Source organism: Echinops telfairi, unplaced genomic scaffold, assembly GCF_000313985.2.
Source record: "Echinops telfairi isolate 266 unplaced genomic scaffold, ASM31398v2 ScPeMD7_7457;HRSCAF=8495, whole genome shotgun sequence".
NCBI classification, from domain to species: domain Eukaryota; kingdom Metazoa; phylum Chordata; class Mammalia; order Afrosoricida; family Tenrecidae; genus Echinops; species Echinops telfairi.
In genome coordinates, this window is record NW_022111357.1 from 23,433,034 (window position 1) to 23,451,236 (window position 18,203).

The following is an 18,203-nucleotide window of genomic DNA, read 5'->3' on the forward strand; positions in this document are numbered from 1 at the left end:
CAGGTGCTGCAGAGCCTGGAGGCCGTGCTCATCCTGACCGTGTACAACGCCAAGATGGCCAGCGTGGGGCTGAGTGACGTCGCCATGGACACCACGGCCACCCACTTCACCAGCCACGGCCAGGTTCACAGTGTGGAGGAGTGCAGGTGCCTGGCCCGGCAGTGCTGGGGAGCAGAGACCCTGGCCGGGTAGGGGCCAAGCAGCAGGGCCCCAGTTCCTGCAGTCATACTCTGTGTCCCACTCCCACAGGTGCCCCATTGGCTACTCTGGCTTGTCCTGCGAAAGTTGTGATGCCCACTTCACCCGGGTGCCTGGTAGGCCCTACCTGGGCACCTGCTCTGGCTGCAACTGCAACGGCCATGCCAGCTCCTGTGACCCTGTGTACGGTCACTGCTTGGTGAGTAGCACCCAAGGCACTGGGCACTGAATAGTGACAGGGAGGGAACTCTAAGCTTCTCTTGTACCCACACGCTGTGCACAAAGCCCCAGAGTGACTGCGATGGCTTCCAGACAAGCTTGTGAGAGTGCTGGATGTATTAATAGAGGTATAGTGTCCAGAACAAGGGAGGTGAAGAGCCTGCTCCTTTCTACGTGGATCAGAGCAGTCAAGGTGGATACCATCCGAAGTGTTGGGCTCTGTGAGTCAGCCTCGAGAAGAAGAGACCTAGAAGTCACACCTTACTTCTTAGCAATGGTGGAGGGGGCCGGGAGTGTAGAGCCAACAGAAGAAAAGGCTCAGGCAGGGCCAAAGAATTCGCTCCAGATCCTGGTGTGTCAGGTCCAGAAAAAACAGGTGCCAGAGGACAGAACTGGCAGGGGTGCCAATTGGAAGAGGGATGCAGGTTTGGATTAGCGGCAAGTAGCGTGTGGGACATCGGTGGGCCGGGCTGCCCACAGATGAAGTGTTGGGGCCCCTATCATCTCTAAGGACCAGTCTGCTGGAGAAGCTGTGGAGCGAGTTTGGAATGGTGGTGGAGACCCGAGCCAGATGGCCCGTGAGACACACTCCAGAGCTTGTCATCTGGTCCCGTGTGTCCTCGGGGAGGGACAGGCCACTCTGAGCCGCTCCTTCCTCCTCTCCCCAGAACTGCCAGCACAACACCGAGGGTCCACAGTGCAACAAGTGCAAGGCCGGCTTCTTCGGAGATGCCACAAAGGCCACAGCCACAGCCTGCCGGCCCTGCCCCTGCCCCTACATCGATGCCTCTCGCAGGTCAGGCTGGGCCCGAGATGGGCCAGATCTGGTGGGAGGTGTGGGCCGAGCGAGTCGGGGGTCCTACACTCAGTTGGGATGTGGGAGACAGACCTGGGTTCAAATCCTAAGCTGGTCACACCGTTGTTCTGGGCCCCTGGGCCTCACTTCCCTCCTCTGGGTGAGGGGTGCATGAGTCTTCCTCTGTTATTATAAAGCTGCAGATCAAGAACAGGTGGGGAGGGAGACACTGTGTCCCTACCGTGTCCACGTGGGCGGCACGCACTTCGCAGGGTGGGAGAAGGGGAGTAAGGCCTGGGCACCTCACACCCACAGGTTCTCAGACACCTGCTTCCTGGACACCGATGGCCAAGCCACATGTGATGCGTGTGCCCCCGGCTACACAGGCCGCCGCTGCGAGAGGTGAGCGAGAGCCAGCTGGACCAGGGGACACCATCTACACTGGGTGGGCATGGGAATGATGATCCCTGATGATCCCCTGTCTCCCCCAGCTGTGCCCCCGGATATGAGGGCAACCCCATCCAGCCAGGCGGGAAGTGCAGACCCACCAGTGAGTATGGCAGCCTCTCACACCCTCCAGCTGACCACCAGGCCCTCCTGCCCTCGGTGACAGCCCAGTTCCTGCCTGCTCACACCCACTTTGTGTCCCTCAGACCAGGAGATTGTGCGCTGTGACGAGCGAGGCAGCAGGGGGACCTCAGATGATGCCTGCCACTGTAAGGTAGGCAGGCAGTCTGCACCCTACCCCAGAGGCTTTGGAACACAGGGAGGAGGCTCCAATCTCTCTAGACTTTCCAAGCCTCCCAAAACCTACACACCTCCCAACCCCACAGCCTCCTTCCGTGCCACCCGGACCCCCAAGAGAGGGCGGAGGCAGCCCAGCTCCTTTGTCTGCTGCTCTGGGTGGGATCGCTGGGTCTGCTCTGTACATTTGCTTTTACTTCAGGAGCCCCGATCACGTCGTCGTTTCACTTTGGGCTGCTAACCACGAGGTTAGCAGTTCAAAACACACCAGCCGCTCCACGGGAGAAAGATGAGGCTGTCTACTCCTATAAACAGTGACAGTCTCAGAAGCCCACCGGGGCGGTTCTCCCCTGTCCTGTAGGGTCACTGTGAGTGGGAATGGGCCCAAGGGCAGTGAGCTGGGTCTTTTTCCCTCGTTGTCACCCTCATACGGACGCATCTGCACTTGGCAGGTGAAGGAAGGGATGGAGGCTGAGTGAAGGGACAGTCCGAGACCTGCCCAGACTCCCGGAGCCAGGCAGCCTTGATCTTAAATTTCAGTGGATTAGGACTTGACCGACCTTGCGTAGGTCATTTCATGTCCCCGAGCCTCTGTTCCCTCATCTGACGCAGGGAGATCACACATTCCTGACCAAAGTACCTAGGAACGTAAAACAAGCCACCCACACAGTCCTTGAAACAACCCTAAGTAGTAGCCGTCATAATTTCCTACCAAGTGGTTTTCTTTGTCCATCTAAATTTATTTGTGAGCACCCTGGCAGCCAAAGAGAAAAGGGAAAGACAGCTGGGTGCATACGCTTCCGTTAACTGGGGATGGTAGTGAGTATGCATGTGGCAGCTCTTTCCATGGCTCCCCCGGGCTTTGGGTCCCCCCATGTGGCCGGTGGGTGGATGAGTTCCAAAGCCCCAGGCAGCCGCGCCCAGAGGCAGTCCTAGAGCTCCCAGCTCTGTGCCCGCAGAACAACGTGGTGGGGCGCCTGTGCAATGAGTGTGCTGATGGCTCCTTCAACCTGGATGCCCACAACCCCGACGGCTGCCTCAAGTGCTTCTGCATGGGCGTCAGCCGCCAGTGCGCCAGCTCCACCTGGAGCCGCGCCCAGGTACCTGGGCCAGGTGGGCGGGCCAGCCGGTGGGACCACCAAGCACTAGGGTTGGGGATGCTGAGCACCAAGCCCAGGCCCCAGACCCATCCTAGCTCCTTCTCCTTGCAGGTGCACGGGGCCTCTGAGGAGCCCACCCAGTTCAGCCTGACCAATGCCGCTGGCACCCACATCACCAGTGAGGGCATCTCGTCGCCCACGCCCGGGGAGCTGGTCTTCTCCTCCTTCCATAGACTTCTCTCCGGACCCTACTTCTGGAACCTCCCCTCACACTTCCGGGGAGACAAGGTGGGTCCGTGCCCCATGAAGGAGAGGCTGGGCGGGGCAAGCCCGACCCCAGGTGTCCAGCTGAGTGCCGGGCCCACTCTGTGTCCCAGGTGACCTCCTATGGGGGAGAGCTTCACTTCACAGTCACACAGAGGCCCCAGCCTGGCTCCGTGCCACTGCCTGGGCAGCCCCTGGTGGTGCTGCAGGGCAACGGCATCGTCTTGGAGCATCATGCGCCCCGGGAGCTGAGTCCTGGCCAGCCCACCTCCTTCACCGTGCCCTTCCGGGAGGTGAGCAGCCCTGCCCAGAAACCCTGTGGGCGGGAGGCCCATGCTCCGCTCTACCAGGGTCAATATCCCAGGGGGCCAGGGCTCCCAGGCTCTGCTCCCTCGGGGTGGCAATACCCCAGGGGGTCGAGTTGCAGCGCATGTGTCTTTTCCGGGCAGCAAGCATGGAAGCGGCCTGACGGGCAGCCGGCCACTAGGGAGCACTTACTGATGGCTCTGGCGGGCATCAACACCCTCCTGATCCAGGCATCCTTCACCCATCAGCCAGCTGAGAGCAGGTGCTGGGGCCGGGGCCAGGCCAGGTGGGAGGCCTGGGGCTAGAAGCTGGTGGCAGCTCTGTCACTTAAAGGCTTTTTGGCTGGTGTGTGGCCTTGATGTCCTCCACAGTCAGAGGGAGACAGAGATCTGGCTGCCATGCGGGGCTTGTTCTGGGTCAGGGTTGGGTAAACAGCCTGTAAAGCGGGGGGCGGGGTGGGGGACGAAGGAGGGAGGATGCAAGCAAGCAGCAGTGGGACCCAGCTAAGCAGCGGCTGCAGAGAAAGTTCAGTGTGGCCTTGTCCCTCGTCCTGCCAACAGCTCTGGAGTGGCAATCCCCCTGTAGAGTCTGTCATTGGTCCCCGGTGGGTGTGGTCGAGGAAGGTGGAGTCTCTGGAGAAAATCACAGATGTGACCCGCTGGTCACGCCACTCGCAGTCTCTCTGCTGGGGCTGTGGGGGGACGGAGAGGTGCCTGGCACAGGGCCAGTGCTCATCCGTGTGACTCTTGCCCCACCAGGGTCTCTGGAATCAGCATGGACGTAGCTGTGCCCGAGAACACTGGCCAGGACCCTGCGCTGGAAGTGGAAGAGTGTGCCTGCCCACCTGGGTACCGTGGCCCCTCCTGCCAGGTGAGCCCTTCCCTTCTTCCTTTTCCGGCCAGCCCCTCCTCCTTTAGCCCACCCGCCTCCCCGACCTCCCTCCAGCCTGGTCACTCTGGGGTCCCTGACCAGAACTGGCCTGCTGGGGCAGCTCCTGTCACTGCCACCTTCCTGCCCATAGGACTGTGATACAGGTTACACACGCACACCCAGCGGGCTCTACCTGGGCACCTGTGAACGCTGCAGCTGCCATGGCCACACGGAGAGCTGCGAACCTGAGACAGGAGCATGCCAGGTGTGCCCTGCCTTCCTCCCTCTCCTGCCTGCAGCCCCGTGACCCCCAGGGGCCCAGCCTCACCCCCCAACTCTGCTCCTCCAGGGCTGCCAACACCACACAGAGGGCCTTCGGTGCGAGCAGTGCCAGCCGGGATACTACGGGGATGCACAGCGGGGGACACCACAGGACTGCCAGCCATGCACATGCCTCGGGGCACCCGCTGCCGGCCAGTGCGTCCTCCCCCACCCTCCTGAAATGCCCCCTGCCCCTCCTAGCCCCTGAACCTGTCCCTCTCTAGGCCCCTACTCCCTCATCTGTGAAATGGGGGCACCCGGCAGCCAGACCCATCAACCCTGTACTTGTTCACAGGGTGCCTTTGCCTTCCCTGCTCCACTGCTGCCCAAGAAATGCAGGGGACAGGCAGCAGCCTCATGACTGGGAATTCATGTCTCCCCACCCCTGCAGGGCTACACACACTTGTTTCCTGGACACAGACGGGCACCCCACCTGTGATTCCTGCTCCATGGGCCACAGCGGGCGCCACTGTGAGAGGTGAGGCGGTAGAAGTGGGGGCTGCAGGAAGGGTTACTCCGGGCCCTGACCTGACACAGGCCCCAGACGATTGATACTCAGCTTCCTTCCCCTGCCCCTGAGAGCCTAACCCCAGCTCGGCATTCGAGGCCCTCAGAGTTGCTGGCCTGATCCCCACCCTCATCCCCCTGCGTCCCCTGCTCCAGCCAGGCCAGGAGCCTCCTGCCAATCCCCATCCTTGCCCAGACTCCTAGGTCTGATGCTGGTTGTGCTAGCTCTCTGGCTGCGAGTCTTGGAACACAGTCCTGGTTGTCTCTCATTTGTTTTCCCATCTGTAAAATGGGATTGGTTTCTTCCGGCTCTGTGAGACCACTGAGCCCTGGGCTCCCAGCAGGCTCTGCAGGAGGCTGTGGTTCTGCCTTCTTCTCTACAAATGCTCTCTCTCCCCAGGTGTGCCCCCGGTTACTATGGCAACCCCAGCCAGGGCCAGCCCTGCCGCAGTGAGTCGGGTTGGGGAAGCCCTTTGGGTTCTGGTACCCATTCCTCCCCCCACCCTGCCCGCCTCCAGGGGAGCTAGGATGGAGCCTTTGCTCTCCTTTGACTGAAGCGAGTGACCTTACCTTTCTGAGCCTCAGTTTCTTCGTCTGTAAAACTGGGATATCGGTGGGACCCCGTGGGAGGGCAGTTGTGGTAGGTGCTCAGAATACACACCCCTTCTATGGGTGGTGAGCAGAGGGCCAGAGAGTGTTGGAAATAACGCACTTGGTGCCAGGATTGGGCCTCAGGTGTGGCTTTCCTCCCACTCAGGAGATGGCCAGATGCCTGAGCCGATTGGCTGTGGCTGTGACCCCCAGGGCAGTGTCAGCAGCCAGTGTGACGCTGCCGGCCAATGCCAATGCAAGGTCAGTGTTGCCCTACCTTCTGGGAGACTCTGGCCCATAGCTGTCAGGCCTTTCACTGCCCTCTCTCAACTTCAGCTCCAACCTGGACCCAGGTGGGAGTCAGACAGCATTGGATGGGAGTGGGAGTCAGGTCCTGAGTGGGTATACATGCCCCAGAACAACTGGAGTAGCTGGGAGGGCTGGCCCTCAAGCTGTTGGGGTGCCTTCACCCTCCTTGTGGGTCTCCCTGCCCCTCTGCCCAGGCCCAGGTGGAAGGCCTCACCTGCAGCCAGTGCCGGCCCCACCACTTCCACCTGAGCGCCAGCAACCCCGATGGCTGCCTCTCCTGCTTCTGCATGGGCATCACTCAGCAGTGTGCCAGCTCCTCCTACACCCGCCACCTGGTGAGAGCCTGTCCCCATGCCCCTATCCTGATCCCACGGAATCCACGGTAACCCCTCCCCAAGACCCCATCATTGCGCATCAGCCCTAAGTCCCCAGCCAGCCATGCTCTCCTTCCTCAGTACATCCACCTTAGCCCTGGTCTCAGCAGTGCCCAGTACCCACCCTGATGCCTTTTCAGGCCGCCCTCTAGGGCACCTGCCCAGTGCCCAGACTGACACCTGCCCCGTTTACTCCAGATCACCACCCACTTCGCCCCTGGGGACTTCCAAGGTTTCATCCTGGTGAACCCGCAGCGGAACAGCCGTCTGACCAGCGGCTTCACCGTGGAGCCCATGCCCGATGGGGCCCAGCTCTCTTTTGGCAACTTCGCCCAGCTCGGCCACGAGTCCTTCTACTGGCAGCTGCCAGAGACATTCCAGGGAGACAAGGTGTGATGCACCAAGCCAAGCACAGCTCCGTGCCTAGCCCCCACTGGGCACTGGGGTCAGTGCTGGCCCAGACCCCAGTTCGCATTAGGGCAATCTTAGCTGTGGTTAAGGCTGTGGCCTCTGGAGGTCAGACAGACCTCGATCTGAATCCAACCTCCACCACTCACAGCCTTCTGGAAAGCCTCCGTGTGGCCGGCTGGGCAGACTAGCAAGCAGGCCTGGCCCACAGTAAGTGCTCGGCTGTCAGGGTGATGAGCTTGTGTGCAGCTGGGCAACGCACCAGGTGCCTGCTGTAGCAGTGAGTAAAGGCTTGGCTGCTAACCCCAAAGCTGGCATTTGGGTCAGCCCAGCAGCCCTACAGGAGAAAGGCCTGGCATTCTGCTCCAGTCAAGACTCCAAAACAATCCAAACTCATTGTCATTGAGTCAATGTCGACTCACAGCTACCCGGTAGGACACCCAGTAGAGCTGCCCCTGTGGGTTTCTGAGACTGTAACTCTTTACAGGAATAGAAAGCCTCATCTTTCTCCTGCAGAATGACTGGTGGTTTTGATCCGCTGACCTTGCAGTTAGCGGTCCAATAAGCATCCACTATGCCACCAGGAGTCCAGTAAAGGCTACAGCCTAGAGAAACCCATGGGGCAGTTCTACTGTGACGTGGGGTGACCTCAAGTCCACTCTGATGGCGTAGGGCTCGGTGGTGGGTGGTGTTTACTGAGAGCACTGCTTGTTGTGGACTCTGGCTGTAATGTGGTGCCCAGCCCTGGTCACATCAGTGTGCTCAAGCCTACCGTTGGGGTCACGGTGGCCTTGTGTGCCTTTCAGCCCCAGGACCCACCTGCTAGTGCAGTGTTGATGATACTCTGTTGAACCCCATCAAGCTGTCATTGGCTAATTCTCAGAAGGAGACCGCCAGGCCCTTCCTAGTGTTCATTTCTCTTAGTCTGGAAGTTCTGCTGAAATCAACCCACCCTGGGTGACCCTGCAAGACTTTGAAATACCAGTGACACGACTTCCAACATCATGGCCACATACAAGCCATCCCAGTACGCTTACCTGACACAATACAGGGACCCTGCCCCATTTGACAAATGAGGAAGCTGTGATGGGGAGAAGGAGCCCAAGGGGGCACGGTGGGTGACATGTTCAAACACACCAGCGTCTCCTCAGGAGAAAGGTGCAGCTGTCATGCTTTCCAGTCTTAGAAACCCTTAGGAGCAGTTACTGTGTTCTATAAGATTGCTGTGAGTCGGAATCAACTCAGGGAGGGTGGGGTGAGATAGCAGAGAGAGGTTGAGTAACGGGCCTGAAGTCACACACTGATAGGTAGTAATATTTTAATCAAGTTAAAGACGTGTTAATATGCGGCCCTAGTCAGAGAGGAGCTGGACTCTGCTAGCCCAGCCTACGATCTAGTGGGTGCTGGTGATGATAGTGGATGCAGGAGAGGGTCTTAGGGGTAGCCTGCCGAAATGTGTTCCCCCAATGAGCTAGGCTACCAGGTGGTGCCCAGGCAAAGTAGGTTTGATCTGGTTGAAGCCAGTGCCTGGCAGATGAGTCCCCAGAGCTAGGGCCCTGGGGCAGTCAGAGATGCTTATAAGGGAGAGCTCTGGGGCACCTCAGACAGACCCTTCCCAGACTAGTGCCTCTTGGTCCCTTCTTGCTTCTTGGGTTCCTGCTCTCCTGTCTGCTGCCTGCCTCTTCACTGCCTCCCTGCTGCCCTGACCCCTTTCTCTCTGACTCCCTCTCCTGGCGTCCCCCTGCACCCACAGAGGGAGGCGTATTTTGCGCGGATGCGCCGGGCTCACCAGGTAGGGAGGGCTGTGTGACCCACGTTGTGAGGATGGCGTGATGTGGGCGTGGCATGTTGGGGTGCCCCAGCCATGTGTGGGGAGGTAATACCCGGTACCCTGGTAATCTTGCCATCTGCATGAGCCCAGACAGTGCCCTGTGGCCCAGGGGGGGAGCTGTTGTGCCCAGTCCTGTAATGTCAGGAGTGCGAGCCAGGCTGGCTGTGTGGTCTGGTGGCCAGAGTGGTGATGTGGTGGCAGGGAAATGAGCTCAGTGCTGGCCTGTGCCCACTGAGTCACCCTAGCACTGCTCCCGAGCAGTGCCATTAACCCTGCATGTGACGTGCCCCTGCCGTGGCCTGAAGCTAACCCCTGTGTATCATCCCAGGAAGGGGAGCATGCATCTGTCCCCAGTCAGTCTGGGCCTTTCTGGCCACCATTTCCAAGGGTAGAGGATACTGCCCATGGCTCCATCCTGTGGCCTCCATCCCCCAGAACCGTACATCCTTCTCAGAGGAACAGTTGCGGGCAGCTGTGGCAACTGGCAGGATCCTGGGGCCCCCAGAGGGCAGGGGCCCGACCCAGCGGGCATCCCAGGTAACTCAGGGCCCTGCTTGGGCAGGCTGTGTCCAGGGCCCCAGGAAGAGACCTGAGAGCTTAGTCAAAGCCGGTAACTTGGCCAGGCCACCAGCCTCCCTGAACCACTATCCCCATACTCTCCAGGCGCAGCCTGATGACCCAGTCCTCTCCCTGGTGCCCTTCCTGTGGCTGGATCATAGGCATTCTGGAGAGTCGTTCCCGAGGGACCTTCACCCCCACCCTCTGCTCCCAGTGCCACTTCCTGCCCCTTAGAAGCTCCTCTGTGTGGCCTTCTCCCACCAGCCGGACCCTCCCAGGGCATCCCCACCAGGCTCAGGAGGAGCAGAGGATAGGGGACACAAGGCTGAGCCCCAGGAATGCTTGGGAACAGGGCGCTGACAAAGGCCCAGGTGCAGCCTGGGGAGAAGCAAGGCCTTACCTGGTCCTTCCCTACACTCTCCTCTGCCTGTCCTTCCTCTCTGGTCCCCCAGGTGGACGAGGCCCAGAGGCGGATGGACGCTGAGATCTGGCAGCTCCTCTCCAGCTTTGCTGCACCGCCTGTCCCACGTGCCCAACCTGCAGCCGCCCTGCGAGCGGCTACGTCTTTCTCCTCCTCCTCCTCTTCCTTTCTCTCCTCCTCTTCTTCCTCCTCCTCCTCCTCCTCTTCTCTGCCTTTCCCAACAGGCTCTCAGGTATGTGCCCAGGCCACCAAGGGGCGCCCCCTCACGACATGTTTTTCCAATTTCAGTCACTTCTGAACCTGCCTCGCAGTTCCTGCACAAGACTTGGGCTAGTTGCCCTGTGAATCCCCCATTACCCAATTCACTCATGCCACTTAGATGGTTGAACAGATGCTGAAAGAGCCACAGCATCTGAAACCTCATGAGCTGTAGAAGTCACCCTGGGATCACAGGAACACGTGGGCGTGAGGGGACTCAGCCTTTGAGGTGTCCAGACCCAGAGAGGGGAAGCCAGGAGCTGAGCAATGGGGTGGGGAGCTAGCTGTCCCTCTGAATGGCTTCTGGGGGTCCCATCATCAGCCTCCAGGGTCGTCTTTGCCCTCTCCCTTGGCTCTCACCGACTGTCCTTCTGCTCTAGCTCGCTCTCTCCTACGAAGGCTTCTCTCTGCTTCCAGAAAGCCTCTATTATTGGCAGCTGCCCCGGGCCTTCCTGGGGAACAAGGTAACAGGGTGGTGGTGGGAGGTGATGGGGGCTCTGGAGTCTTAGCGTCTTAAACTATCAGCAGTTTCTTTAACAGACCCCTTTATGATGGAGATGGGTAGATGAGAGAGACTTGCCTGTGTTCAGGGAAACGTCAAACTGAGATTGATCCCAGTCCCTGACCTCTGACCCCTGACCGAGCAATTATCTCTCCTGGGGGGTGGGGGGATCTCCCCAGCACCTCTCCCTGGACCTCTCTTCACTTGGAAGCTAGATCTAAGTCCTGCATCCATTCATTCGGTCTCTCACCCAGCACTTACTGTATGCCGTAGGATGTATCTGCAGAAGCGACCCCTGGTCTCCCCGAGAGCTCACAGTTTGGGTCTGACTCTCATGCCTCTCCTCTCAGGCATTCATTCTTCTAAGAGCACTGACACTGGCCTTAGTGTTGATAATATTGTGATTGATATCACCTCCATCTTCCCCCCAAAATGATTTCACGTGCCACTTAGAGACACATGCACATAATATGCGAGCAAATACCATTCCTAGAAGGTAAGACAGTCGGGGCAAAGGTTAAAGATTGGGTCACACAGGAACAATGGTGAGGATAATGGTGCAGGGCCGGGCAGTGTGTCCTTCTGTTGTGCACAGGGTCGCTATGGGCACCCAACGACAACAAGGGCAAATGATAAATGGCCTCCCTGGAAGCTCAGCCCGTGCCAGGACAGGAAGTATCCTGTCTTTATTTTACTCCCACATCCACAGGAGGAAAGTGGTGCTCAGACAGGTCAAGTGACTTGCCCAAGGCTGCACAGTCTGTCGAGACAGAACTTAGACCAGGCTCTTCCCGATGATGGAAGCAGCTTCGCTAGCCACTGTGCACAGTGCACACCTGCAGCTTGCGAACAAGTTGGCTCCGAACAAGTTGGCTGTGAGCCTCCTGGCCTCCAAAGCAAACAGGCAGCCAGTGTCATGGCTATGTGGCTGTGGTCCATGAATTCCTCGCCACATCCTGAACTTGAAGAGGGCATTCCCGGGGCTCCTGCCGCGAGTGGGTAGTTTGTAGGTGTGTAATAAACGCTCCCTAGCTGAATGAACAATTAGGGGTTGAGGCACGGACTAGAGCAGTGAGGTAGTGATCTGAGCCCTGCCTGGTGGAGAGGAGAGAGTGGAAAGGGCTGTAGGGCCGAGCTGAGGCCTGGCCCACAGGACAGCCCTTTACGGCAAGCCAGGCTCCTCGTGAGCCTCAGAAACCCAAGAGCAGCTGGCTGGTCTGCGACCAAGAACCTGCTAGCTCCTGTAACTGCCAGTCCCAGGCCGCCTGGCATTCTGGAGCCTGGGGCCCATAGGACTTTATCACACTTGGCACTCTCTGCCACTCCATGCTGTTCGTAGGGCTAGAAAAGGTGGCACTTCTCTGACTTGGCAGAAAGAGCAGAAGTGCCAGGATTGGGTCCTCCTGAAGAGCCGCCCCACACGTCCCTGATGGGGCCAAAGCAGGATGCGACACACAGACTGGCCAGAAGGGACAAATGTCCCTCCGGCTGCCTGCCCTGCATTTGGGGAAAGGTGTTTCTTGAGAAAACCAGGGTGTTGGTGGGAGCACGGGGACCGTATTCACTGCCACTGAGTTAATTCCAGCATGCAGTGACTCTGGGGGGACAGCGCAGAACTGCTCCACGGGGTTTCCAGGGCCACGGATCTGTGCAGGAGCAGACTGCCTTCACTTTCTGCACCAGTGACTGGGGGGCTCAAAGCACCGACCTTTCGGCTTAGCCCACTGTGCTACCAGGAGTCTTTATCAGGGCCATCGAACCACAAAGCCAAGCTCTCTGCCATTGAGTTGACGCCGACTCATAGTGACCCTGTAGGACAGAGTAGAACTGCCCGTGAGTTTCCAAGACTGGAACTCCTTATGGGAGTAGAACACCCCTTCTTTCTCCCTCGGAGCGACTGGGGTCTCCTAACCACCGACTTTGCACAATTAGCAGTTCAGCTGGTAGCCACTCCACCACAAGGGTTTCTTAGAACCCCAAAAGATCAGAAGTTCTTTGTCAAAGCACGTGATGACCCAAGTGGGTAATTAGAGGCCTGGAGAACCCGGGGCGGGGTGTGAACTGTGGGCAGAGTTTACCTACCCGGGAGGGCCAGGCCTCTGAGGGTCACTACCAGCCCCTTGACGGAGAACTTCAGGAGCTCCCCCCACATCCCAGAATGGCCACCACGTCATCACTGTCTGATTTCGGCCAACTCCTTCAGACAAGGCACTTGTGCTGGCAAGAGATTCCCCAATGCAGAAAAGCGGTTGCTCAGGGGCTGTGGGCTGAGGGAGAGAGGGCCAATTAGGTAGCTTTGAGGCTCTGCCCACCTGCCGCTTCAGGATACAGAAGGGCCTGGAACGGCCCTGTGCCCCTGCTGGCTGGGTGACCTTCCCAACAGTGCTGGGCAGGGCTGTGACAGCCAGTGTTGCCTCCTTGCAGGTGGGGGCCTATGGCGGGAAGCTTCGCTACACCCTGTCCTACACAGCAGGGGCTCAGGGCAGCCCGCTCTCCGACCCTGACCTCCAGATCACGGTGAGCAGAGGCAGAGGGACCACAGCAGCCCCTCAGGGCCCCTTGGGGTGCTTGCTTATTTCAGCCCAACACTTGGGGATAAGCCCACGCCCTGCCCCCATCCCATTGCCTGACTGGATGCTTCCGAGATGGGCCTGGCAGCTGACCGGAAGGGCTACGAGCCTGATTCTGGGTCCTTGGGGCACTTGGACTTGGGAGGCTGGGGCTGGAAGGGGTGATGGCGTCCCCTCCAAGCCCCACCGGCGTTCCCCCAGGGCAACAACATCATGCTGGTGGCCTCCCAGCCGGCGCTGCAGGGTCCTGGGAGAAAGAGCTACGAGATCGTGTTCCGAGAGGTGAGGGCCCCACTCCCACCCTGGTTCAGAATGCAGTTAGAGCCTTGCCACCCCTGCCTCTCGCTGTCCTGCTCGCACCCCTTCGGTCAATGCCTGGGAGGGAGGAAAGAAGGGAGGGGTGCAGGAGCCCCTCAAAGCTGACACTCCTGTGTTTGCATCCCCCACCCAGGAATTCTGGCACAGGCCTGATGGGCAACCGGCCACCCGTGAGCACCTTCTGATGGCGCTGGCTGACCTGGACGAACTGCTGGTCCGCGCCACGTTCTCCTCCATGCCGCTGACTGCCAGCATCGGCGCCATCAGCCTGGAGGTTGCCCAGCCCGGACCCTCGAGTGGCCCCCGGGCCCTAGAGGTAGAGGATTGCCGCTGCCCGCCAGGCTACATCGGCTCCTCCTGCCAGGTGAGTGCGTTGTGGGTGGTCAGCCAGCAGGCCACCTGTGCCCAAGGGGAAACCTGAGTTTGCCTGATCTCTGATGACCCCAGAGCCGGTGAAGTCCTTAACCACGGGGTCGTCCTGCTTCACGTGCCAGGCTGCGTTCTCCAGAAGAGGAGTCACTGGGTCAGCCCTGGGTGCCCACTAGAATCTGGGTGGCACCTGAAAGCCTTGGGGGGACATAGGGACTAGGCAGGAGGACAGAGGAAGCAACAGCTCACACTTGGACGCCAGGAGACCAGCTCTGTGAGCCTCCAGCGTGACTTCAGCCAGCAGCAGTAGGGAATAGAAGCCGCTGAGGAAGAGGCCAAGCTGAATTCCAGGAAACGTTGCCTGGCAGTCAGTGGTGAATTTCACGGAGAGGGAGAGGTTTCAAGTAAGGGGTGCTGGGAGGATTGTTTTCAGGGGCCGTTGTTACACCTTTCGGATGTGCAAACGTGTCCCAGGCTTGCCTGCGCTGCCTCTGTCACTTAATTGCAGGCATCTTCAAAGGCTCCTTCCACATCTGGGTCTCCCATTTTAAAACTCAAGCCCACTGCTAGGGAGTTGAATTGGACTCCAGACGAGCCTCTATGGGGTTTCCAAGACTGTAAACCTCTCCAGAAGCTGACCACCTTACCTTTGACCCACAGAGCGGCTGGTGGGTTTGAACCGCCGACTGGGTGGTTAGCAGCTCAGTGCCCAACCCACAGCCCCACCAGGGCTCCTGTTTAAATTGAAGGTGCTGTGCCATGGACACCCTTATTTACAGAGGACTTTTTTTTTTTAGGAACAGGCCATTTAGGATGGCGTATTATTTCCTCTAATTTAGAGTGGCTGGAGCTGGCAGACACTGGCAGCTCGGGGGGGCACAGAGAGGGCAGAGGGAATGGGTGAGCACACGGGGAGCAGGGCCGGGCCTAGGATTCTCTTTCAGGAGCTACTGGGATCGGCTTGAAATGCCCAGTGTGTGGTCAGGGACCTGAGTCTAAATGGACACTAACCTTCCTCTTTGCCTCCTAGGACTGCGCCCCCGGCTACACCCGCACAGGGAGTGGCCTCTACCTTGGCCACTGTGAACCGTGTGAATGTAACGGCCACTCAGACCTGTGCCACCCAGAGACCGGGGCCTGCTCGGTGAGTTGCACGCAGGGGCAGGGTGTGAGGGACCAGCGTGGCTGGGCCTAGGGTGGACTAGGGGCCCAGCCTTCTGGAGAGAAAGCCTCTGGGTCATCAGACCTGGTCACCGTGAAGTTCAGGTGGTCACGGATGTAAGCCTGGGTCTCTTCTCTGAGTCTGCGTGTAGTGCCACAGTTTCCTGCCTCGCGGCCCCGGAGGTGGTGCCTTTCCTAGCTGTCATAGCCGGGCACCATCTAGTTCCGGTCTCTGAGTCAAATCACCCCATCCTTTCTGACAGCTGAGTGGGTGGATGTGCTTCTTACTTTATCCGCTCTCCAGCATGTCCATGGAGGGGAACAGCGGGGAGTGCACTCCCTGTGCCTCTCCCCAGTGATCTCCTTAATAGCAGTTCGCAAAAAAGGAGTTTCTAGACCAAGGGATACCATGAAGGGGGTGAGGGAGGAATGGGCAAGTGTTGCCAGTGTGGGTGCTGACCTCCTTAAACGTCCTGCAGCACTGCCAGCACCATGCCGCTGGGGAGTTCTGCGAGCAGTGTGCCCCTGGCTACTATGGGGATGCCACCGCTGGGACACCTGAGGACTGCCAGCCCTGCGCCTGCCCACTGGCAAACCCGGAAAACATGTGGGTACCCAAGGGGGCGCGCTGCTCTGCCGCACATGGCTGAAGTGGGAGGGGTAGTGTCGGGAGGTGCTTCCTGCCGCCCAACCTTCCACCTCTGCCCCTCCCTCCCCAGGTTCTCCCGCACCTGTGAGAGCCTGGAGGCCGGTGGGTACCGCTGCACGGCCTGCGAACCTGGTTACACTGGCCAGTACTGTGAGCGGTAGGTGGATGGATGGAGGGGGGCTACAGAGCGATCCTCAGGGCTGGTTTTGGCCTTTCTGTGCCCTCACCCCACCCCACCCCCCAGCCCCTCGCTGTCCTCTAACACGGCGGGTCCCTGTGTTGGTCTCCCACAAGCAGGGCATCGCTGAGCTTCCCCAGCACTGGGGACCTGGCACTCCGTAGTTGCTTAGTAAACATTCGTTGGGTGAGTTTGCCTGTGTAGAAGAAGCCCTCTCCACCCCAGCGCCCCACACTGCTGTCCTGCTTACTCTTCTCTTCCTCCACTTTCCAAAGCCCTGGGCTGGGGTCCTTCCAGAATTCTCGGCCTGCAGAAGTAGCTTCTGCCCTCCCCTACAAAGTCACCATGAGGCATGGGAGTCCCTTGGGTCCTGACAGCATGGTTTCTTGTCCCATTTTGCAGGTGTGCCCCTGGGTATGTGGGAAACCCCAATGTTCAGGGCGGCCAGTGCTTGCTACAGAGTAAGTGGGACCTGGGCCCGGGATGAGGGGTTGGGCAACAAGGCAGGGAGCCTGGGGAGCCTGAGGGTGGGGCTACCAGGTCTGGGGATGGGGGGTGGGTGGGACAACTCCAGGGGCACCTTTGGAAGAACAGAAGTAACTAAGGAGTAGCTAAGGTAAGTCTTTAAGCCGAGGGGCTCCTGCCTGAATGACCTCCTTTGTGCCCAACAGCAGACCAAGTCCCACTGGTGGTCCAGGTCCACCCTGCCCGGAGCATAGTGCCTCAGGGTGGCCCCCATTCCCTGCGCTGCCAGGTCAGTGGGAACCCACCCCACTATTTCTACTGGTCTCGGGAGGATGGGCGAGCTGTGCCCAGCAGCACCCAGCAGCGACATCAAGGTACCAGTGGGCCCAGACCCCGGGACGGCTGGGGCCTGTCTTTGATGACTGTAGGTGATGTGGGGGAGGAGAGATGGGGTCTGCTCTGATGGGCCTTCGTCTCCACACCACCAGGCTCTGAGCTCCACTTCCCCAGCGTCCAGCCCTCCGATGCCGGGGTGTACCTGTGCACCTGCAGGAATCTGTACCATACCAACACCAGCCGGGCAGAGCTGCTGGTGACGGGTGAGCCCCCACCCCTCAGTCCCTCGACAAGAGCATCTGCCCTGGGCTGCTGCCCAGGAAGCAGCGAGAACCCAGGCATCATGGGAGGCTTGTCAACATCCGAGGTGCAGGGAGGAGATCTGAGTGGGTGCAGGGGGCCACGAGTATGGAACTCAGAAAAGACCCCATGGCGCAGGGTGAGGTCCCCCAGGTCGAGCTGAGTGTGGCTGGAGGAAAGGGCTCCAAGGACCCCCGCTTGGTCAAAATGAAGATTGAGAGGGAAGGACACCCAGGGGGTGTGGTTTCAGAACAGCCGAGATTCAGCGGTGCAGTCAGGACGGCTCTCGGCCCAGCCACGTGCCCGCTGAGAAGCCGGCTAAACCAGCCAGTTACTGCTGAGTGCTGCCCCCTGTGTGTCAGAGGAGAGCTGGACTCCGCGGGGTTTGCCAAGGCTGGCTTTCCACAGACCTTTCTTCTGAGATGCCCGTGGGTGGCCTCCAGCCTCCAGCCCTCTGGCTAGCAGCTGAGTGGGCGACGGAGACGATTCAAACCAAACCTAACTCACTGCCATCAAGTCAATGCCAACGCGTCGCGACCCTATAGGACACAGTAGAACTGTGGCTTTCTGAGACTAGCTCTCTAAGGGGCTAAAAAGCCCATCTTTCTCCCAAGGAGCAGCAAATGGTTTCGAACCGTTGACCTTGCAGATCGCAGTCCACTGTGTAACCACTATGCCAACTGAGCTCCTACAGAAAGATAGGAGCAGAGAACTAACCCCTGGAGGGCATGCTTTGAGAAGAGAGGTTTCCAGGGGGGAGAGGGATGGGAGCCAGTGGTGGGAGGGCCAAGAAGTACAGGCTACAAGCAGAGGCAACTCTCAGAAGACCTTGGCCCTGAAAGGGGCCAAGAAACAGGGTAGTTTCGTGGGGCATCCAGGCGGGTCTTTCAGAGTTGGAAACTCCTAGAACATCTTTGTCATGGAGTGCCAGGAGCTTCCGAAGATGGATAGGAGAGGAGGCTGTAGCAAGGGTGGGCATGGCAAGGGAGAGTCCTTCAGAGGAGTTGGGCCAGGGGTGGGAGAAGGATCCCATGTTTGGGGGATAGGAGAATGGAGCCATGGAAGGAAGGAGCAATTCTTTCTTTGTTTGGGAAGCGGAGGCTCACAGCACAGTGAGTGGAGGAAAGCAGAAAGAGCCCCTGGGGGCCTGTGGCCATGCACTTGCATCAACAGGACTCACAGTGTGGGCTCTTCAGCCACCTCCACTAACTGCTTCCGTGCAGAAGGAGTGGTTAGGTGCTGCGGAGGTCCAGGCCAAGAGGGAAGGCAGGCCTATTGAG

General features: G+C 59.3%; 1 protein-coding gene across 1 annotated transcript in view; it reads left to right on the forward strand.

Annotated features, from left to right (window-relative positions):
* HSPG2 (heparan sulfate proteoglycan 2) overlaps positions 1 to 18,203 on the forward strand; it is an 82,235-nt gene that overhangs the window by 27,333 nt on the left and 36,699 nt on the right. Inside the window, exons 17-43 of the mRNA XM_045298938.1 lie at positions 4 to 146; positions 250 to 397; positions 1,086 to 1,213; positions 1,529 to 1,615; positions 1,705 to 1,763; positions 1,867 to 1,934; positions 2,917 to 3,057; positions 3,169 to 3,345; positions 3,435 to 3,614; positions 3,771 to 3,889; positions 4,386 to 4,497; positions 4,649 to 4,762; positions 4,847 to 4,974; positions 5,210 to 5,296; positions 5,726 to 5,775; positions 6,083 to 6,177; positions 6,420 to 6,560; positions 6,798 to 6,989; positions 13,002 to 13,094; positions 13,349 to 13,429; positions 13,599 to 13,829; positions 14,865 to 14,978; positions 15,475 to 15,602; positions 15,715 to 15,801; positions 16,225 to 16,283; positions 16,494 to 16,661; positions 16,776 to 16,886. Of these exons, the coding sequence (XP_045154873.1) occupies positions 4 to 146; positions 250 to 397; positions 1,086 to 1,213; positions 1,529 to 1,615; positions 1,705 to 1,763; positions 1,867 to 1,934; positions 2,917 to 3,057; positions 3,169 to 3,345; positions 3,435 to 3,614; positions 3,771 to 3,889; positions 4,386 to 4,497; positions 4,649 to 4,762; positions 4,847 to 4,974; positions 5,210 to 5,296; positions 5,726 to 5,775; positions 6,083 to 6,177; positions 6,420 to 6,560; positions 6,798 to 6,989; positions 13,002 to 13,094; positions 13,349 to 13,429; positions 13,599 to 13,829; positions 14,865 to 14,978; positions 15,475 to 15,602; positions 15,715 to 15,801; positions 16,225 to 16,283; positions 16,494 to 16,661; positions 16,776 to 16,886 (3,241 nt within the window). The remainder of the gene's footprint in view (positions 1 to 3; positions 147 to 249; positions 398 to 1,085; positions 1,214 to 1,528; positions 1,616 to 1,704; positions 1,764 to 1,866; positions 1,935 to 2,916; positions 3,058 to 3,168; positions 3,346 to 3,434; positions 3,615 to 3,770; positions 3,890 to 4,385; positions 4,498 to 4,648; positions 4,763 to 4,846; positions 4,975 to 5,209; positions 5,297 to 5,725; positions 5,776 to 6,082; positions 6,178 to 6,419; positions 6,561 to 6,797; positions 6,990 to 13,001; positions 13,095 to 13,348; positions 13,430 to 13,598; positions 13,830 to 14,864; positions 14,979 to 15,474; positions 15,603 to 15,714; positions 15,802 to 16,224; positions 16,284 to 16,493; positions 16,662 to 16,775; positions 16,887 to 18,203) is intronic.